Raw genomic sequence first — 23,806 nt, 5'->3', positions numbered from 1 at the left:
AGCTATAATTGATTCTTGGCACCATGTGGTTACGAAAGATGAACTCCAAACACTCGTTCACTGGATGAAAAGACGCTGTGAAGCTGTCTTAAAAAATAAGGGTTATCCTACTAAGTATTGATTGTGGAAGTATCACTTTAAAAAAATGCAACTCTAAGATAGATCTGACTATTTGTTGCATAACCTTCTTTGTAATACAGATATTGTAATACTGTGTTTATTATTAAATTCTACATTAAATTACCTTCAATTTGATATATAAACGTTTGTATTTAAGTGAAAATTAATATATCTTACAAGCACACAAAGTTGAAAAACATGAAACTTTCAAAAAGTGTCCACACTTTTGGCCACCACTGTATATCTGCTAAATCAATTATTGATAAAATGTAAAAAATTTTCGAAAAAATATTTTTTGAATGAATTCTAGTAATTGAAAGTATTTAATTTTCTGCAAATAACTATTTTTTTATTTAAAAATTTCAGTGCTAGAACACTAACATTTATATAAAAATTATCATATTTGCCACCAACTTTACTAAATTGATCATCGTATATTATAAGTAAGTCATTTATAAAGTTTAGTCTTATTAGTGAAAAATTTGTGTTCTTATTTAGGCTACTATTTTCATAGTTATCGTCAACTATTTTCATGCTTTAGACTACCAAAAGCTACAATTTTGTTCATTTTTTACTGTGGCAACCCTGGATTAAGTCATTTTATGTGTTGCTCATGTGCATACTCTGAAATGGATTTGGTGGGAAGGAATCTTTCATATGCATTTTATAAGAGATTCACAGTTTTGTGTCTTTCAGCCTCAAAAAATCTCTCAAATTTTTTGCTGATCGTGAGAACAAGCAAAATTTTTTTTATTTATTTTGGTAATTTCATGACTGGTGAAGCACCGTTGTCTTCACAAAGTAATGGTGCTGTTCTATTTATACCATAATTCTTGATTTGGGGATAATTTATTGTTTTCATATGGGCCCATCTCATCTCCCTTTAATGTATATAACACTAGAAAGACTGATATATTGCCGAAAAGCAGTCAAAACGACTGGGTTGTGAAAGAATAATGTGTAAAGAAATTTGTTTAAAATTAATCCTTAAATGCTTATTAATATTATTCACAGTTATGTAACAAGTTATTAGTAAATATTAACAATTTAAAAAAAAAAAATATATGTTGTACAAAAAGTCACAAAATTCTAAGAAATTGTGTCATTATATAACATCATTGTTTTTATAATTGAAATTAAAAAGCAGTCAAAATGACTTCCTTGGGCAATCTAGTGTTAATTCAATGGAAAGGATTTTTCACCCGAGGGACCTCCACTCATTGCATAAATTTTTTTAAACTTTTTACTATTGTGTTGTTACTTTTTAAAATTTCCAATGCTTTTACCGTATTTTTCGGCGATAGCGCCGCTTCGTCGCAAGCGCCGCACCTCGATAAAAATGAATTTTTAAAAAAAAAGTTATAGTAAGCGCCGCAATGGCGCTAAACCACGCATATCAGCATCCTTTTAGAAGAGGCCTTTAAATTACCATTTAGAATATCTGTATAATAAAAAATTAATTTTTTTTTATGCATTTCATAAAGTAAAGTTTTAATTTCTAAATTATAATAAAATATTTCTTTTTCAGCAAAAAAAAGCAACAAAAAAGTTTTCTCTTTCAGCAAAAAAAAAAGAAAACAAAACTATATAAAATAAAGTTGTTCTTACCAGTTGGCACCGTGCCAAAAAACAGAAGAACAGCAACAAAATATTTTTATGTTCAGTAGCTGAATTGAGGCTGAACTGATTATAGAAATCCGTAAAGCAATGTAATAAGAAAAATAAAATAAAAATTTATTAAAAGAAAGATTTTAAAATTTATTACCGTTAAGAATTTGAGAAAAAACTAATACATAATAACAAAACAGCTAATAATAGCAAAATAACAAATAATAACAAGAATAAGTAATAACTTAGCAGGCCCCAAAAAAGTTTTGAAGGAATGAGCGAAGGGGAAATAAGTTTCACTTTCACAATCTTTGTTGGTGGAATTTTAGTGGATGGAATGCCCTCTCCTTCAATGGAAATAACCCAATGTGATTCAACTTAGAAAGAGAGAAGAAAATGTTTAAAAGGGGTGTACCCCACCTCCTCGACGTGTCATTTCTATTGGAGCTGTTTAGGAGGAATCAATCAGTTATATTTTAAAGGGGTTGGGGAAAAGAAAAGGGTAAGGGACCCCTAATCCAGCATTCCAAAATTCGGCACTTAATCTGATCTAATCTTTTTCTTTTTTTTTTAAGAAATTTATATTGATAAGACAAAAATCAGCTATATTCTTTTTATTTGGAATTTTATTCTGTTGAAGTAACCTACTTTATTTTATCTTTTAAAAATGAAAAAGAAGCTTGAAAAAAAAATTTATAAATCTGTATCAAAGGAAACATCTGTTTCTAAAGCAGTTTAAAATAAAGTGAGAAGTAAAAACACCTGCATTTCCAATGAAAAAAATAAAGAAATGGAAGTTGGAAAAAACTAATCAATCAATCTTGACAGCTGTGCTTGTGCTTTACTGATTTGCCCCCAAATTTCCCTCCTCTGTTTGACCATAAATTGGCCACACCCAGTTGACATTGAAACCACCATGTGAACAACAAAATGAATTCTATCCCTTTTGCGGTTTTTTATTTGATTCATTAATTATTTTTATTTTGCCGCTTTTTATTTTTCTTGTTAATTGTTGCTTGCTTGTTTTTTTTTTATCGTTATTAGTTTTTAGCTTGTATTTTGTTGTTATTCATTGTTAGTTTCTTAGCATTAATTGTTAAAAAAAATTTTTTTTGTAGTTCCCTGTTACCTTTTTTTTTCTTTTTCTTGCGAGGTCTTTTGTTAAAACAAAATGTTATCTAAAAGAAAAAACGAGAACTATAATCTCGCTCCAAACAAGAAACGATTATTTCTTCTTCATAGGATTCTGATTATTTCTTCTTGATTATATTATATAGATTATTATTTTGATTAGTAAAATTTCTCTTAAGATGGGCCAGTTTTAAATTCACCCCATCATAATCTACGATCGAAACTTGACTAAATTTATTGGTTTTTCTGAAATTAACAGTGGAATTGAATTATAGTAATATTTGGGGGCCATATTGGAATTTCCGAAAAAGATCCGAAGTCCGGCATTTCGTCAGTCCCGTGAGTGTCGGATTTAGGGTCCCATTCTTCCTTTTCTGTTCGCTCAAATTACAATTGCCAAGGCGCTAAATAGATTTCTAGCTTGCGATTTTTCCTTAAGCTAGGGGTGGATACCTTTTAAATTTTCTCCATATGCGATGTTTTTTTAAAATTATTATTTCGTTTATTTATTTTCTTACAGGCTGCCGCCGAAAATTTGCTAAGAATTGGCGATGTTCTGCAGCAGATCGCGATACGGGCAAATATTTCGTCGACTTCGTTATTAATTTTTTTTAATAGTCTTTCTCTCAGAAAATTATTTCATCTTAAATAACTTTCCTTGACAAATTTTTTTGCTACAAAAATATATTTCGCCGGAAGCGCCGCATGTAGGAAAAAAACAACTTTTTTTCGATAGTGCCGCGGCTCTTCTACAGAAGAATATGGTAAGTTATTTTATGAAAAGACTCATTAATATTTGGGCGCAAGAGTTTTTTTTAAAAAAAGTATGAATTTTCACTATTTTTACGTTTAACAAATGCGGTAAAAAAAAATTATGTTATTTAGATTTGTCATTCAAGAGAAATTTCATTCCACTCTTAAATAACAATTAAAAGAATCGAAAGAAAAAGAAACACAATTGACAAAAACAATTCAATCTAACAACTGAATTCATCTACACACAAATAAAAAATTCAACGATCTCAGATTTGTTTTAATATTAAGAATATAGGGACCCTGTTATAACCCCCTGTTATAACCCCCATACCCCCTGTTATTTCTAGCAGGAATATTTAGCTTCAATACTCATTGTATTTACATTTCGAGATTATTGAAATCTCAATTAAGAAACACTGAACCAAGTTAGAAATTTAAAAGGGGCTATTCACTAATTTAAATTTGTAATAGGAATTTATTGAGGTTATCTAAATTTTCTTAATTCTTTACATATCTTTATAAATTCAGTATGATGAATAATATTAATCTTGCTAATTTTATTTATTTAATTTTTTACTATACTGCTATAAAATTTTTATTTTATTTTATTTGAGTCTGAAAATATGCCAATAACTTTTTTAAGTTATAATTTTTCTAATTTAATTATAATTTTGAATTAAATTATTTTTCATAATTAAATAAAAGTAATTATTAATTTTAAAAATGAAAAGAGTAACTTATTATGAAATATATTTAAAATTGTGCCTTAATTGTTATAGTGGCTAATATAATCAAGAAAAGAGCCCTTTGTCAAAAAACAGTTGTTTTACAATGATCATGTTAAGTCTTTACAACTGTTTTTGCATTTTGTTGTTGAAAGAACTTTCAACAATACAGTAGGGAACCGATCATCCGGAACGGTCGGGACAATCGCTATTCCGGATAACTGATTTTTCCGGTTTTCTGTATCGCTACCAAAAGCCGTTTTTTTTATTGTTAAACCCAACTAAAAAAATATATATATTTGGAAATAATCTTAAAAATAAGAAAAAACGATGAAGTAATACACTAATGATTATTTCCAAAATGATGGTAAGGTAAACATCTTTAAAAAAAGAAAGAAAAATCGTAAAATCTTATGAGGAAAAAAAATTTAAAAAAAAAAAAAAATGGCGAGAAAATTTTTCAAATTTCGTTCCGGTTTTTTGGTTTTCCGGTTTTCTGATTACCGGATAACGGGTTCAGTACTGTACTAAGAAATAATATTTATTAGTGCACACATCCAAATAATGGGTTTTTTAAGGTGCTTATTTCTTGTTGAAAAACTTGGCTCAAGATAAAAAGGTTTTATGTCTTTTTTGACAATCAAGAGAAGATGATATAAAGTTTGCATACCGTGTGAAGTGTTTAATTTTTTTTTTTAAATTACATAAAATCTTCTCTCTTTTTTTTCCATCTAACTTTGTTAGGGGAAAAGGTTGAATCCAATTTCAAATTTATCCAAAATATTGAATTGTCGCTTTAGAAAGAATTAGCTATTTGGAATTTTTAAATAGTTGAATTGTTATTCTATTATTTAAAGTTATTTAATTATTTCTTACTGATAGTTATAAATTTTCTTTTAAAGCACTGGCTCCCTGAATATGTTACCTGAAGAAAAATATAAGATAATTTCATTAATTCCAAATGTAAGTAGTTTACTTTGTGAAAAGTTTGCTTTTATTAATTTTCTGTTATTTGATTTCAACTGTTTCAAAAGTAACGGAAAAGGAACACACATGATTATTTTGTAGTTTATCAATTCACCTTTGAACTATATAAATGTTTTTTTAGCATTTTATTTTCAACCTCAATTGTGTTATGTAGTAAATTGTTTATTTTTTACCTTGGTGCCTGAAATTTGATTTTATACATCAGGGCAGTCATTTTGAAATTAAAAGTGGTAATTAATAGTTGAAGAAATTATTCTTTTATTAGTTACTGATTATTTTTTTTCAATCAATATCAGTGTTATAAACAATTCATGAAGCATTTTTGTTACCACATTTAATTTGAAGAAACACTTTGGTCACAACACAGACTCATAGGATAAATGTGATCCATTCATTTTTGTAGGCTTATAAAGAAGATATTGATAATTTGCTGAATATAATAACTAGTCTTCTTAGTACTTCAAGTGGAGAATGGGATAATCAAGAAGTGGTAAATATTTTACATCTTTTTAACAGTTTTTTTATAATGCTCAAAGCAAAACGCTTTTAAGATGATTCACATTTCGTGGATAATGGTGGCGACACTGTGGCAGAATTTGTTCAAGCTATCTGTGACATAATGCGTAGCGTTTTTAAAAAGTGCTTAAAGGTGCTTATTTTTTATTTTAGTTTTTTTAAAAGCCCTTAAAGGTGCTTTTTTCATTGGGAGTTTTTAAAAAGTGCTTAATTTTCTCTTTACAAAAATGAGATTTTTTTTCTCTACCATGTCAATTTACGCCACGTATGCATTTCAAATGCGTAATTTTTACATTGTTCTATTCAACGTTTTCACAATTCCTTCAACCACAATCTATTTAACTGTACTGTCGGTCCATAGCGTATTAAAGCGCCAATCATTTTACATGTTTGATGAAATACTTGGGAGTCCGTGCGTGCATCTACTGACAAGGGAAACTAGGGAAGTGTGACTCGCCAATTTTGAAATAAACTAGTGGGATGTATGCCTTATGACGAATAATTTTTGGGGGAAACATTCGCTTCGGCCCATAAAAGGTCCTGTGAGAGATAAAAAATTCAATATATAGAAAAATCGGTATTTTATTACTTCAATGCAGACTATTAGTTATTGTAATTCTTTCATACTCCAATTAATTTTGTGGTACTTTCACGTATTATATAATGCATATTTATTGTCAAAATTGATTTCGAAAATGTTATATATCTGTAGTTTTTCAGAAAAACCTGTAGGTTAATTTAAAAAAAAAAAAATTGACATCACATTTTTTAAATTTTTTTTCTTCCAAAAACTTCCCAAATTAATTGTAGTATGTAATTGCAAATCAAGTAATTAATTAATAATTTATTAACAATTAATTAATAATTAATTAATTTTCTGATAAATTTATTAATTAGCAAATTAATTAATTATCCAATTAATTACAAACTAATTGGATTATAAGGCAATTATTAAACTAAATAGTCTGCATTGAAGCAATAAAATACCGATTTTTCTATATATTGAATTATTTTTTATCTCTCACAGGACCTTCTATGGGCCGAAACGAATGTTAATTAATTTATTAATTAGCAAATTAATTAATTATCCAATTAATTACAAATTAATTGGATTATGAGACAATTACAGTAACTAATAGTCTGCATTGAAGTAATAAAATACCGATTTTTCTATAAATCGAATTATTTTTTTATCTCTCACAGGACCTTCTATGGGCCGAAACGAATGTTGCCCCCTAATATTATTCCTCATAAGGCATACACCCCACTAGTTTATTTCAAAATTGGCAAGTCACACTTCCCTAGTTTCCCTTGTGAGCTGAGTTTGATGAGATTACTGCACTATCATGTACAACTCTGCAAGCATGTGCATTTTGCAAGATAGTCTCAGTTTCAGGCTTCATTTTCCAACCTCTGATTTTGAACTGAAAAATCTATTGATCATTTAATTATGGCTAATATAATCAAGAAAAGAGTTCTTTGTCAGAAACTAGTTATTTTTTCAAGATCATGTTAAGTCTTTGAAAATTAATTTGCATTTTGTTTATGTATACAGTGCTTAAAAATACTTAAAGGTGCTTATTTTTTGTTGAAAGATTTGGCTATGCACCCTGTGTGACAAAACTATATCACTAATTTCTAATATTATGGGTGATATTCTTGCATTTTGTGGCATGGCGACACAAATTATTTCTTTCTACGCAGTTATAAATAATTATCACGATAAAAAATATAATTGAAAATCACAGAATCTGCAGCAGTAACTGCCGAAAAAATCGACGATTAAACCACGCGAATCGAGCTTCTCAGATCCGTGTTTCGTTTCGAGATTACACTGTTGTAATAAATATCTGATATAATATCGCATAAAAAATAGCAGATTTAAAAACTAAGGAGAAATCAATAGCAATAACTGCCAAAAATTCGATAGAATTATTGGCTTAAAAAGTAAATACTCAAATGCACAATTCGCATTTTCCATATTGTTTAAAATATATCGGGATATTTAAAATCCACGGGAAAGCCAATATTACTTGAAGCCTAATGTTACACTGCCGGAAATACAATTGAAACAGTACATCCATTTACAATACTATCGCCGTAAATTGAGCGTGTCAAAAAGTGATTACCTAAATGCATGATTATGTCATGCATGCCTGTGTTAATTTCTGTAGAAAAGAAAAGTAATTTCTGTTTATTTTTTTTTAAAAAAAAATCTTTCTGCAAGAACTCCGTAATGTTCTGTGACCATGTCGTCGTGTCTTTGCAATATTTTTGTTTAAATTATCCTGTGTGAGATCAACAGTCTTAAACAAAATTAGGTTTGTGAGTGACGCTGGACAGCGGATGATTCAACCTTCGGCCAGTAAAAAATCGACACTTGTCTAGAGCTTCTAGAATGTGTTCTTTGTTGAGTCCTAAAGTGGAAGTTTCAAAGCAAGTTTTTTTTTCTTCAGTAATTACTTCGATGGCTTACCCCGACGTTCGCATGTTTAAAAGTTGACGTTCGCATGTTTAAGACTGTTCGCATGTTGTATCAGTATTCAAAAATAATGTGCGTAATTTTCTCAGTTTTTTTAAAATTTTTTTTATCCCTCTATTGATTGTGCGTTATTATTTATTTCGTCCATTTATTAGTCACTTTTTGATGTGCCATGCGTTATGATAGGTTTTTTTTCTTTTTGGCAGCTAATGCTGTTGATTTTTACATGAGTTTAAGATATTATGATACAGGAAATTTAAATATTGCACCTGAGTATTCACTATTTGATATATCATATCAATTATTCTATGTTTTGTATTGGCGAGCAAGAGAACTTTTAATGACGAATTGGCAACTTTTATGTTCTACTTCATTGTACATTTTTACCTTGTTAGCTTTGTTCCTTTAGTATTTTTGAAATCTTGATATTTTTTATATTTGTTATTCCTGTAGATTTTGCAGTTTTTGAAATATTTACTTGCAACTTGGAATATTTAATTTTTTTCAATATATATACATATAAATTTTATGTCTGCATTAAAATCTGTATTTATCTTAGTACAAAATGCCATCACATGTCTGCCTGAGACTAAGTTGGATTCTTTTGTAGGATTACACAGAAAGTGGAGCAGAAGAAGTGAGATGGCAACTCATGACATGTTGCCCATTTCTCCTAAAACTTGACAATCATGAAGAAGTGATTGAGAGCCTTTTGGAGATGTGGAAAGTTCTTGTCAGTCGAGCATATTCTTATTACAGAATTGCAGCTGCATCCTATTTGCAATATTTGCAATTAAATGGAAAAGTATTTGATGCATTTATGTACCTTGTTTTAATTGTGTATTTAAGATCAATAAGCTTTCACTCGGATGTAGGGCTCTACAAGTAGTAAAGCTACTGTCATGCTTCTTTTTAGTAGTATAACTAAAATACTTGAACTAGCCATTATGAAAAACAGCTAATTTCTGATGCAAATGAAACATTGATGCTATTTCAAAGGAGGGGAGCCTATTTTTGTTGTGCTTGGTTTGTCAGAGGACAAGCATTAAACAATTAAAAGGTTTCAAGTATTTGATTAATTTTGCATTTCTTAAATTCACTGATGGGATAACGAACTGGCTCATGTAAACATGAATAAATATTTTTTAATTATTCCCTTTCATTTCACATAAGTTCATCTCCTTAAAGTAATGAAATAGTACTACAATTCTAAAATAGTTTGTTTAATATTTAAGCTGTAGTTAGCTACATTTTAGACCCACCTGGAAAACCTTAACCCTTTCGCGATTAGTTTATTATTTTTTTTACAACAACAATTTTGGTAGCATAAACTGTGAGTATGGCACACTAGAATGCTATAACTAAGATTTTAAACACTGATTTAGGACCGGAACATGTATATCCCATCAGTCCTGACAACTGGAACATATGTGTCCCAGAAGTCTTCAATGAGTAATTTTGTAAAGAAAACCAGGGTTCGTTGATTTAAATCAGCTTGATTTAAATCACGATTTAAATCATGATTTAAATCAAATTATTTTTTTTAAAAAAATCATTGATTTAAATCAACTAATTTTTTTTAACTATATATATTGATTTTAAAAGTTAAAAAACAGTGTTTTAAATTTTTGATACTTCTATTATTTTCTTTTCTTAGTATTAAAATTTAATTTAAATAAATTGCTGCATTAATTAATTTTAGTTAACGAAATTACTTTCTTGGTGTGTGTTAAATTCCAACACATTTGAAATTACATTTTTAAAAATCTTTTGATTCTTGAGATTGAAAGTACAGATTAAAGTAAACATTTAATGCTGTCTTAATATAGACTTGCATAGCTGTAGAAAGTAATTAATAAACATGAATTTTTTTCAAAAAATAATACAAATAATGTTAATTAAAATTCTACCTTTTGAATGAAAAAGCGTGAATTAAAATCTACATCATATTTTATTGGTGGAAAATGTATATTTCTGAAGCTTGAGGTTATATTAAAAAGAAATTACCCTAATATGCCAAAAACAAAAAAAAAAAAAAAAAGGGCTGATGAATTCAGATGTTTTTTTCCTAATATAGTGTCATTCTTCCCTTTCAAACTCTTTCGAAGTCTATTTGATGCAGTAGGGTTATTAACTGGTATTTTTTTCTCATAATATGTTTACAGTATCTTTGACATTATCTGATTTTCTATAAAGAAATTTTGTGAAAAAAAATTCCAATGAGTACATAGATTTTCTAATTTTTTTTTTAGCTTAACTTATCTATTTTGATATAGAATTAAAAATGAATATTTTAATATAAAAATATATAGATTAAATATTTATTTATTTTTTGATGAATGACTACATTTATAAACACAGTCTGCTACATTTATTTTGTCATTTTAAAAATCAAGAAAAAAAAAAAGAAATCACAATTTTAAATTAAAGTTATGGTTTGCTAACTGAAACTTTGTTTTAATAGTTAAAGCACAGGGGTCTGTCCAAGCCGGTACCTTCACAAATTCAACTTTAGGAAAAATGATAGAATAATCACACAAAATACTTTTTCTTAAAATTGTATTTTTGTGTCTCGTGAGAAACAATAAATCCATATTTTTACTATATTTGTGTTGATTTTTTAATATTATTTTTAATTTTTACAAAATAGGTACCTCTCAGAAAAACCCAAATAGACCTCTGAAATATTCTTTAAATTCTCTATTTCTTCTAGTCTTTAAATTTTAATCATGCATTTGTTTCAAAATGGTTGCTATGCATTCAAAGCCATGTATTATAATGAAAAATTATTTTGGTTAGAGCTTCTAAAATATTGTTACAATGTAGTTTTAATATTAAGTTAATTTGATTAAACATTTATAATAGTCTTTGAAAATTAATTTGCATTTTNTTTGAATAAAAATCAAAAAAATCTGATTTAAATCAAAAAAATCCGATTTAAATCAAAAAAATCTGATTCTTTTGATTTTTTTAAAAAAAATCAAAAAAATCATGAACCCTGAAGAAAACCAATGATCACATAGGACTGTTGGGATAATGTGTTCCCACTATCCAAGACGAGAGGGGCTCATATGTCCTGATAATAAAAACGGAAGTAAAACTTTGCAACTTATCAGTTTATTAGAGGTAGTGAGTAATTTCTCTGACCTTAGATTTATAGATCAATCAAAATTTAATCAAAGGTTGGCAGTATTTTCCAAAACTAAACTATTTACGTTCGTACAGTATGGAATGAGCTGCTACAACACTTCAAAACTTGGGGTGTATGTGTCCCGTTAGGTACCTGAAATTATCAGGGAATTTTTTTATGCTGGAATAAACCTGGAAAAGTCAGGGAAATTTAGATAATTACCTGCAGGGATCTGTGCAGGGTAAATTTACTACAGTTTTGCGGTACCCTCAGAAATTCAACTTCAGAAATAACGGTAGTTTCACAGAATACTTTAAAAAAAAGCAAGTTCTAAGATTCTCCACCTCTTAAAATTTTGTTTTTGTATCCCCATAAAAAACTATAAATCCCAGAGTTTTTTAAAATGAAACAATGAGGTTCTCTCCATATTAACTATACAAATTCAAAATTCGAACATCATTGTAAATTTATTTTACAGACCTTTATTTTTTTTATGAAATTTTTTTTTCCCTATTAAACTTTTTTCTGTATGACCTAATCGAAAATGTTCTCATAATGAAACTAACTTTTAGTTCTAGTAATGTTAAATGCAAGTTGAAATTTAACTATGAATATTTTTAAATTTGTATACAATTTTAAGCTCGAAATTTTACAATAGCAAACTTATTTTTCTGCTCATGGGAGGAGGTGACAGCTCTAAGGAACCTAAGTAGAGGACCCATTCCGACCTTCAAAATCGACAGAATTCCAGAAATTCAGTTTGACTGGTAACTCAGTCAACGCACCTATTTATAGGAATGAAGTAAAGCCCTAAGAAAAGAAGTATCAGAAAATATTTTGGAACTAGAATCCATAACAAAAACTGTTTCTAAAAATCTTGAAGAATTATATAAATTTATGTAACATATGTGTAATAAGTAACTGGAAAATTATAGAAAGCAATAACATTTTTTAAAATTCATGATTATGCTAAAAATGAAACAGCTCTGTCATAAACAGAGTTTGAAAAGTCCTTGCTCATCTAGGTTTATAATATAAAACTTGGCATTTATTGGGTATTTAATGTAAACCCTAAGTTTTTGTAAAAAGGCTTTAAATTTTGGCTCGTAGGTACTAAATAAGAAGGCATGTTTTGTTTTTAACACCAGAAAGTTAAATATTTGGTAACTATTTATAACTTGTTTTGTTGCAATGCAAGTTTTTGGTTGTTACGCTATTATTTATATTTCTTGAGGATAAGCAGATTGTTGCATAACAATTTAACTCTACTTAATCAAATGATCCCAAACTTTTTGTTATTAATCTCTATTTGACAATAATTCAAACTTAGATTTTAATAATCATTTATAAGTCAGCTGACTTTGCAACTTAATATGCTGTTTTTTTTTTTTTTTAAATTTAAATTAGTTCATGTTTTTTGCCAGATTGTTTAGTAATACTATGATAGCAGATTTGTTTAAACGAAATAAAATTAAACTATAAATACGTCAGATGAAGCTCATAATGTTTATTTGTCCATTAGTCTGAAGATAGCGATCATCCAAGTGACAAAAAAGGATAAATTGGGGAAAATGTTGCAAATATGTCCCTTTCTTAAAAATCATTTCAGAAAAAAAAATCCCCCTTTTTTTTTGGTATAGTATTTATATTTGGTATAGTTTTTTTGGTATAGTCATACACCAAGTCATCTGAGCATTCGATGGCTCAGGGGATAGAGCTTTCGCCTTCCAATGAGGTGAACCGGGTTCAATCCCGGTGGTGGCTGGGTGATACGAATTCTGCATCCGGCTTGCACCGACCACAGTGCTGAGGTAAAATATCCTCAGTGGTAGCCGGAGCACGGGTTAGAGTCCCCTTGCTGTCAGGCTAACCATGGGAGGTTCTCATGATTTTTCTCTACGTGTAACACAAATGTGGGTTAGTTCCATCAAAAAGTTCTTCTCGAAGGCAAATTTCTTCCAATACTTGATCCGGGAGTTTCCTTGTCTTCTGGATTGTGTTTAAAATTACAAGACTACAGAGTTGAACATTGGTAGTCCTAAACCCAAAAATTGAGACAGCTGTTCGACAACGGTTATAAAATAAAGACATAAATTTTCTGATAATTCAATTACATTCCAACAATTTCCATCTGGCTTGAAATTGTTTTACGTTAGTTTTATTTCACATTCAGAGACATGTAATTGAACTAAGTATTAGATTGATCTAATTTCCATTAACTATATCAATGAACATTTGCTGTTAGGCTTCCATTAAAGAAAAGACAGAAGATGATAACGTGACAGCAACTCTCCGTCTGTTGAGATTGGTTGTAAAACATGCCACAGAACTGAGAGATATTCTAGAGGAAGGTTTAGCTGAAACACCTACTGCACCCTGGAGAGGTATATTTTACACCTTTTTTTTTGCATTTCTAAATATTTTTTTTAAAGCTGCTGTTATGTAAGATTTTGTAAGATTCTTCCAGAAGTGCTGTCCGTGCTCCGGCACAGGTCTCGGTTCTGTGTAGCTGTTAATGGGTGAACTTTTTTATTGAAATCATTTGTAATATAATTCGTGCTTCACAATCCTGAAATAAATATTTATCTCTGTAAGGGCTTTGTTTTAGGAGTTCACTCACAGCATAAATCACTCTGCATTTTATTGACTGTTATTCCATTAAATTCTTTGATTTTTAAAAATAAGTATAAATGAGTTTAACCACCACTACATGTAAATAATTTAAACACATAATAGTCTTAATTATAGCGAATTTCAATTGGGTCAAAATATAAATATATTTTTGATCAAGATTGCTTTTCAGCAATTGTTTTATTGCCACTCGGAAAGAATGAAAATTTGCGGGTATGCACATGAAAGTTTATGTCGGCAATAACTCGAAATAACTTCCTGTCAATAATAACACGAAAATGCAACCGATAATATTACGCAGGTTAGAGTTTTAATTCGTTTATGTTGGATGGCATAAAAAAGTGATTCTTCAAATGCCCGTACAAAACAATATGGCCTTAAAAAATCAAGATTTAAAAATTATTAAAATCTGTAGCAATAACTGATGAAAAGAAATGAAAAAGACCATTCGAGTTTACAAGTAAATGGCAAATAATTGAGTACCTAAAAAGGCTGTTCTTCAGATCGAGGCGAAGTTTGTCGAGTAAAATAACATATTAAAGCATTGAGATTTAAAAGAAACTGTATGTAAAAATCCTTATTGAAAACACACACATGAATTTACTGTGGTATCGTCGCTTATTGAGTAAGTCGATAAGTGGTGCATGATTTAGAATTCACTGTAAGTTAAAATGGCGATACATTTTTTTCTTGTTTACATTTCAGGGGGATTTTTCCAATTATTTAATTCACATAACATTCTAGGATTTTTGTTCTTTTTTTGATTTTTTTACAGACCTCAGGGTTGGACTCATACACAGTAACTATATTCATTAAATGTTTTTGAAGTGGAAAAGTAACTACTAATATTGTTGGAGGTTCCGTTAAAATTTAAAAAAAAGTATTACTGATTCAAAATTGATACAATTCTAATATGTGTAGTCTGAGTTCATATGCCTCAGAGAATACCTTCAAAACTTCAGGAAGTCTACTTTTTTTCTTCACAGCCATATTTTTTACTTGAAACTTTTCTTGCATAATTTTCCATCACTATATTAAAATGCAATTATTATTTTAATGAAGATTTTAATTTATTTTTTGTACTGAAATTTTAAAAGTTCTTTTTCATTGTTTTTAATGTATGGTGGATTATGATGTCTGTTGATAAAAATTTGTTAAAATGTTGTGTGTCAGTGATAACCTTTGATATGCAGAAGAATAATGATTTAGTATTGATATCGAAGCATACTTTTAAAATTTCAGTGGTGTGTCTATTAATATTATTCTCATGTTTTAAATAATGTATTCCTTTGAATATTCATTTCTTTAGGTATAATACCACAGCTTTTTTCTCGCCTGAATCATCCAGAGACGTACGTGAGGCAGAGTATTTCTGACCTTCTGTGCAGAGTTGCTCATGCCTCCCCTCACTTGATTGTCTTTCCTGCTGTGGTTGGTTCTTTGACTCTGAAAGTAGGACCCCAACTTCAAGATGAGACTGCTGGTATGTTTATGGTTTTCCTCTTTATGTCTAAATTTTCTCATTACAATTATCAATTATAGACCTGTAGGCACTTAATTTGCCATAGATAGACAAAATACATTAATAATGATTTCAGATCTAAGATAGTGAAGGAGAAGATTCAATTGTTTTCTTTATGAACAAATAACTCTACTGTGAATTTAATTTACACTAAACATACCAACACTACCTATTTCTACCATAGCCTGTCAAATGACCGGACTTTATGTTTCTTCATTGAATGTATGAAATATGGATGTTGGGAAGAAAATAAACTAAAAAAACTTTATTATAATCAACACTAGATTGCCTAAGGAAGTCATTTTGACTTCTTTTAATTTCAATTAGAAAAACACTGATGTATATAATGACTCAATTTCTTAGAATTTTGTACAGTATATAATTTTTTAATGTTAATATTTACTAATAGCTTGTTATATAACTGTAAATAATATAAAAAATATTAATTAATTTTAAACTAATTTCTTTACAGATTATTTATTCTTTTATAATCCAGTCATTTTGACTGCTTTTGGGCAATATAAGTATATACTAAGTTTCAGTCTTTCTAGTGTTAAACAAAATTGCATGTTGCCAATTTTTATGTATTACAAACACAAAGAATAAGAATTTTTAATTCATTGCTCTATGCATTTTTTTTTTTTTTTCATATACAGGGTGTTTCCATTGTACATTTTCTGCAACTATATATCTTCTAATGATTATTATTTCTATAATTCTTATAATTAATATTATTTCTTCTAAGAACTTGTGCCGTCTTCATTGTTTCGACATTTTTCTGGGTAAAAACTAACAGTTAGTTAGAAATGAAGTAAAGCTATCGAAATAAAATATAAGCTACCTACTTACTAAAACATTTAGTTTTTGTCACTTTTTCTGACACAAAAGTGCCATTCTAAAACTTAAGGTACTTTCTTGATATATGCAGGGCCGATTGTGCTCCGGAAAAAATCCGGATTTCCGGAATTTTCGCTAACAGTGATCCGGAAGTTTCCGGAGATCGAAGGTCCAGACGTTTCAAAAAATCATTGATCACAGAAGTTTCCGGAAATCAAATTTTCAAAGGGAGAGCCAGAGAGATACTTTATATATGCTTATATTCATGATTAATATTCATTTTTAATCAGTAAATAGTTGTTATAATCATAAACTCAAGAAAGAAAGACATATTTGTAAATTTTAATTACTTCTCCAGGTCATCATTGGTATGTGTAAAATTTTAAATATATTTTAAGTAAACTAAGAAATATTGAGAAAAAAAGAAAAGAAAACTAGTTTAAAATTTCTTCAATTTAAGCTGCTATTTTTTTTTTTTTTAACACAAAAAATTTTCCGGAATTTCGACTTGGGCTCACAATCACCCCTGTATATGAATTCACAGTTATTCTGATTGAACTCCCTATACAAAAGTCTTTGCAGAAATGTGCAACTGATCGAATGCTATAGGTTGAACACGCATTAAATCGTCATTTCTGATCCGATAACCTTATAAAGCAATAAATTGTTCTCCCCGTCAAATGACCGGTTGTGGTGGAAATAGGTATACGACAAGTATTATTTGAAACCAACAAAATATTTTTAAAAAAATAATAGATTATTAAGTGTATATAATTGTTAGAAGTGTGCAGAAACGATAAGATGAGAAGAAAAATTCACTATAAAAATCCACCCCCCCCTTAATAGTCAGACGAAATATCATTCTGTGCATTTTATTGATTTTGTGACAATTCTATGTTCATCATGCCGATTGCAGTTTTTTGATAACTTTGCCATCTAGCTGCAAACATTCATATCCCTGCTGACATTAAGGCGGAATTCAGCTAAATTTTCGCTATTGACGGCTCATATAAGCCTATCAGAAGCCTGTATTTTTGTAAATATATCGCATACTGCTGTATGAAAAAATACAGGTCCATCGAATTTGCCCATCGTAATTGCGAAATTTAGCTGAATTCGGCACTAGAAAACCATTGATTTATGAAATATAGATTTTTTGTATTCATACGCTAAATTAATGAAGAAGCTAAGATAAAACTGACGAATTTTACAATGTACTGATATTTTATTTAAAAAAAGTTTATCAAAGAAGGAAACCTGAAATAAGCTTTCTATTCAATTTTGGGTCCCCCTCTGATGTGGGGCCCGAAGCAGCTGCCTCTGATGCCCCTGCCTTTGTCAGGCTCTGCTTGCTGACTGTTTCCAAAACTCAACAATTTGCTCACAACGTTTGTAGGTCAAAGACAGAAAATATTGTAAAGAATTCTGAAAGCATACTTAATTAGTTGTTTCTAAAATGTGTACGTGTGTGATTTCGCTGGACTTCAGATAACACAGGACTTTAAAGATTCTGTTTTTTTTTAAGCAAGTTTTTTAACATTGATAGTAAAAATCTCTACTTTAAAAATATGCACACGAATAGGAAATATTTTAAGACCTTACAATAATGGAAGACATTTTTAAAGTTTCTCAAGAAATACTTGAAATATTATTTTGTAACTTTAGTTCGTACAATTTTCCATACTTAGCAATAAGATTTAAAGAGATTAGGGGGACAGACAATAAATTACATAAGAAAACAAGTATTTTTGAAGACCATCTGCCAGAAAATCAAGCAGTAAATTAGTATCGATTACTATGGTTGATATTTCCCATGAATGCATAAAAATTCCTAAATATTTATGGAAATATAGATATTGTTATAAAAAAATTAATTATTTTGTCTTAAGTCTCTTTGCTATAACTTTAAAAATATTCAATAATTTTTTTTTTAAATTGAGCAATTTAAATTTAATTACAAATTTTTTTTAAAATTTAAAGGAAAAAAATCATTTAAAACTGTGCGAAATATGAGTTTTTAAAGTAGTTCTTATATATTGTGTGTGCAGAGGAACAAAAATGTAATTTTTTTTTTTCATAAATTTTTAGCTATTAGACAAAAAAGAGTATCTTGTTTATAAAAATGTCCATATCTCTATAAATATTTAAGCTAGATTTACAAAATTTTATACAAATAACATCCAACTTAAATGAGACAAGCTTATTGCTTGATTTACTGGCATAGCGTGTACAAAAGAACTTGTTTTTTTTTTCGTAGTTTATTATCAGTCCCTCAAATTTCTTACAGTTTTAAACTTTATTGTTAAGTATGAAAAATCGCATCTGAACCTCTAAAATTATGCAATAATCCTCTAAGTATTTCTTGAAAAGTTTAACAAAAATGTCAATTACTGAAAAATCTCTTTCATTATTGTAGGGTAGTGTGTGTGTTTAATATTAAATTATTAACTGCAGAGATGATTGTGCTCCGGAAAAAATCCGGATTTTTCGCTAACTGTGATCCAGAAATCATCTATCACGTTTATGTATAAATTTTTGTATTTTTTATTTAGAAATATTAGAAATAGAATTTATACCTGACATCTCTATCATTTGTAAATATTTGTTTTTGGTAGAATAATAAATATGGTTAGAGATAAAAGTAAACTTATACATAATTATTAATTTGAATTATGCTGCATATAATTTATTTAGTATTTCATGTTGTGGAAATATCAATGATTTCAATTTATAAAAGTATTAATTTTTTGAAATACATCATTAATGATTATACTCAAGAAATTTATAGGATTTTTGAGTTGAGCTCACAATCACCCCTGTATCCGAATGAATATTTTTTTTTCTTAAGTTTTGTGTAACTTTGCTTATAAGATCAAGACTAATCTATGTTGGTTGCCTCTTTAAATCTATCTTATTATCATTTTATTTATTTTTTTAAGCAATGGAAAATGTTATGTTACAATGGATGTTGTGTTTGAGTGCAGACAGAGGTTATATAATATTTTCCTTAAAGGTTTATTTGGTGCCTACTTTTCTGACACTGCTGAAGAAGTTTCTGGCTCCCAAGTTGAGGAGAGCCAACTGTCCGTTCATGAGACCCTGGATGAAGACTCTGAGGAAGACAGGCAAACAACGGCTGTCATGCAGAACTGCTTCACAGCCCTCGTAGAGACCCTCGAAGGCCAGGACGAGAGAACTATTTCTGAAGCACGCAATTTAATACATGAACTCCATAGGATAACACTTCTTTGGGATGAGTTGTGGCTAGGAACTCTGAGCATGCATCAAAGTGAAGTCAATAGGTAAACTAGATTCATTACAATTGTATTTCATAGGTCTAATCTATAAATCACTCGTGGGTACTTAATTTTAAAAAATGAAATTATAGTATTTTAGATGGAAGAAAAGTGCTCAAATGTTATTATATAATATTAATAACAGAGTAAAAAAAAAAGAGCTCAGTAACACCTCCAAGCATGGCAACAGGTGCTGCAAATTATTATTTTTTTTGAAGGCAAACAAATAAATGGCTAAGACTCCTTTTCACAGGGTTACCACGGGTCAGGGAAAACCTGGGATTGTCAGGGAATTTTATTTTAACTCCAAAAATCTTAAGTCTTAAAATTGTCAGTAACGGTAATCAGTTACTGAGATTCGAATTAAATAATTCTTACATCTATTACAATTATTTTTTATGAAAATTTCAAAACTTAGTCAAACTAAAATGTTTCCATCCTCATTTAATAACATTGTTTTTTACACACAAAATCTAATATTTCACAAAACAAATAAAATAATCAAAGTTTTCTGATGAAAATATACTCTAAATTTTCATTGAAATTTACCTGGAAAAGTCAGGAAATTTTTTTCTCACAAATTAAGTGGGAACCCTGTTTTTAAGGAGTGTCTAAACTTGCATCTAATAACAATTTAATGCTGAATCTGGAAAAACAAGGAACAAAACAAAAATTTCTGTTACTTGACTACAGATATAACTTTATTGGGATTCATTCCATTTTTTTATCACTATATATAATTTAACTTAAACATTATTAAGTTTTATGTATAATTTTTAAGAAAATATTTTGCTACATATGTGTTTAATTTATCTGAATCTTTTCGACAATAATCTCTGCCCCGTGCAAATTTACTACCGTTCAGCGGTTTCTTCACTAATTCAACTTAAGGAAAAACGTTAGTTTCACAAAATACTTATAAAAAAGCAAGTTCTGAGATTCCCCGCCTCTTGAAATTGCATTGTTTATATTGCCCCGTAAATGCAAATTTTTTAAAATGAAATAACGAGGCCGCCCCTGGTAGTAGAGTGTCGAAATTCGAACTATTGTCTTAAACATTATTCTAAATTTATTCTAATAAGCCTTTTTTTATTTTTATTATTTAAAATTTTTTTCTCTGTGAAACTTTTCTGTATGATCCAGTCTAAAATAATCTCATAATGAATATATACTCTTATAGTGTTAGTACTGTTAAATTTATGTTTTTATTAAATTTAACTATTGACAGTGATTTTCATGATTTTTGTAAATTAAGGTACAATTTTAAGCCAATTAGCAAAACTGTTTTTGAACACATGGGAAAAATATATATAAAAATTTACCAGTCATAAATTATTTTTATTTATAGTAACAGGGGTGATTGTGCTCCGAAAAAAAATCTGGATTCCTGAATTTTTGCTAATTGCTATCCGAAAGTTTCCGGAAATCCAAAGTCCAGAAGTTTCAAGAAATCATCAATCACATTTATATATAAAAATTCTTGTATATTTTATTTAAAAATATTAGAACTAGAATTTATACTTGGCATCTCTTTCATTTGTAAATATTTTTTCTGGTAGAATAATAAATGTGATTAGAGATAAAAGTAAACTTACACATAATTATTCATTTAAACTTTACACTAATAATCTACTGGGTCGCAGAAAAATTCAGATTTATGTTGATATCCTGCTGAATTACTCAGCAGGGGACTGTTTAGAAGAAATTTGGGTCCCTTAACGGACCCTTCACGAAATATCTTTTCATAAAAACGGGCCCCTCACAAAATATTTTAACTTAAAAACAGACCCTTCACAAAATGATTTTTCTTTTAATCGGACCCTTCACAAATTTGTATATCTTCATTATTGTTTTGTTAATCGAATAAACCCTTCCTAGGGTGAAAAAAAAGAACGATTGATGTAAATGAATTAAGTTTTGTTTTTGGCAGACGCTTCTTCCATTATTTGCCTAAAATGAATATTCTGCTTTAGCAGTATATGCTAAATACCAAATATTTGTATGTTGCATCTCTAATTTAGAAGCAGCAAGTGCTGTTTATTTTTGAAAATTTTATTATTTTTTTTAAAATTATAATTTTACAGTGCTGAGCATAATCTTGTTATCTATTTACAATTTAAAAACTCATTGAAAAATTTTTCTGCAATAAGGATCCCATTTGCACAAATTGCAAACCCCATTTGCAAAGCAGGACCCTGGTTGAAAGGACCCTGGTATTCACAAATTAGGAGTAATTTTTTCAAAATTTTACAAAAACAGGACCTTTTACAAAATGTCTGGACAGACCCCTGATTGAATCACCAATGCTGCTCTTATACTTATAAAAAAACTACTTTTATTGCAGGCGATTTTCAAATTTGGATAAAGAGATTGGAAAAGTGATGGGCAATACATATTTAAATAAAGAAGAAAAGAAAGAAATTATCAAAGAAAAGCACAATGTTTATGTGAAACCTGTAAGTTTTTTTTTAAATAATAATACTTAGTTAAAAGTATTTACCAACATCATGAAAGTATTATGTTTAAATGTATTATATTATCAAGAATTAATAATAATGTAGAATAAATAAGAGAAATGTCAAACTTTTGTTTTAGTCTCTCATTAAATTGCATTTTATGCACATAAAAGTCCCTAGCTGTAGTCTAATTCTATCATAAAAATCAAAGTGTTATAGAATATCAGCATGTTCTTACTCAGTTTCTTCTTTTTATCATAATGTGACAAAAAAAAAAAAACAGGTTTGTGCCCTAAAATCAGTAAAAAAAAAATACAAGGTTTTAGAAAAATCAATTATTTATTTTTAATTCAAATAATAGCAGTAGAACTTAATAAAGGTATTTTAATGCATTTTGGATGGAAAAATAATTCAACGGATGCTTTTCTTCCTATTAAGTCCCAGTAAAGTTTTAATGAGATATTAACTTAGAATAATTTGAATAATGAGAAATTAACTTAGAATAGAGAATTGGCAAATAGTTATTTGGCCGAATACTGAATATTTGTTAATATTTCCGACTATTTCCTTTTTACCAGGATATTCTCAATTGTCTTCGTATTTGTTGAAGAAATTTTAAAAAAAAGAATTTTGGTAATAAAATATCCGCTGATGGCAAAAATACTTCTCTTATTCCTCAACAGATGGTGCTATTGCCAGTACTGCAGTATTTTGAGTGTTTATAGTTTAAGTGATTATAAATAATGGCCTAAAAAATCTTCTCCAATTTTGACTTTCATGATTATGCATGATGTATCAAAACTTTACTCATAGCCTAAAAATGTAGATAGTAAGATCTCCGTTATTTTATTTCTCCAATGTTGACAGGTATGCTATTTATTTTAACTCATCTCACTGTGTTTATTTAGACCCAGCTGGGCCATTTCTCTATCCTGAGGAAAAATTCTGAAGAGGATATTCCATACTTCAATTATAAATATCAAAATTTTTAAAAAAAATTTTGTTTTTTCTTCTTCACAAAAATGGTTTTTTGTTCAAAGTATCGCAAAAAAATTGTTTTTCCTGAATATTTTGCTAAAAATATATATTGTGATAACTGAAATTTTTTAAAGTTTATCGCTGAAACGAAACAAAAAATGGTATCATACTGTGAATGAGCAAGTTTAAATGAACTGCTGCGTCTGCACATCTGTCGAGAATGTATTAATAAATTGGGCCCCAGACTTGCCAACTCTCCCGCATTTTTGCAGTGATTTCTGCCTACGTCTTTGTTGGTCCGAAATATCTTGAATTCCTACCAATCTCGGGGGATTTGAAATGACCAGTTTTTTCTCCAGAACAAGTTGTGTATTCATTTCCATCTAATTCGTGTATAGTTGAATTCATTTCCGGAAAACTGATGGCATTATTGCACTATTCTGTTAATAGATCACTCCTTGAGTATTGATGGTGGATTTTCAGTGACAGATCTTCTAAACTTTCACTTCATTTCAATCATTTTTTAGTATGATATTAATTATGATAATTCTAAGTGCTCAAAGTGTGTTCCTAAAAGAACTTGAGGGCTTCTTATTTATCTTATTACTTATTTTTAAGAAGATATGGAGAT

At 28.9% G+C, this 23,806-nt stretch overlaps 1 protein-coding gene across 3 annotated transcripts in view; it reads left to right on the top strand.

Moving 5' to 3' along the window:
• Positions 1-23,806, top strand: part of LOC107437418 (serine/threonine-protein kinase Smg1) — a 174,688-nt gene that overhangs the window by 82,656 nt on the left and 68,226 nt on the right. For all 3 annotated transcript variants that reach the window (XM_043051732.2, XM_043051731.2, XM_043051733.2), the window contains 7 exons: positions 5,243-5,303; positions 5,731-5,817; positions 8,936-9,130; positions 13,701-13,839; positions 15,396-15,569; positions 19,459-19,747; positions 22,086-22,197. In XM_043051732.2, coding sequence (XP_042907666.1) covers positions 5,243-5,303; positions 5,731-5,817; positions 8,936-9,130; positions 13,701-13,839; positions 15,396-15,569; positions 19,459-19,747; positions 22,086-22,197 — 1,057 coding nt within the window. The remainder of the gene's footprint in view (positions 1-5,242; positions 5,304-5,730; positions 5,818-8,935; positions 9,131-13,700; positions 13,840-15,395; positions 15,570-19,458; positions 19,748-22,085; positions 22,198-23,806) is intronic.

Source organism: Parasteatoda tepidariorum, chromosome 2 (assembly GCF_043381705.1).
Source record: "Parasteatoda tepidariorum isolate YZ-2023 chromosome 2, CAS_Ptep_4.0, whole genome shotgun sequence".
In the NCBI taxonomy this organism is placed as follows: domain Eukaryota; kingdom Metazoa; phylum Arthropoda; class Arachnida; order Araneae; family Theridiidae; genus Parasteatoda; species Parasteatoda tepidariorum.
Note: the sequence above shows the minus strand (reverse complement) of the source record. Positions and strands in the feature narration are given on the sequence as shown.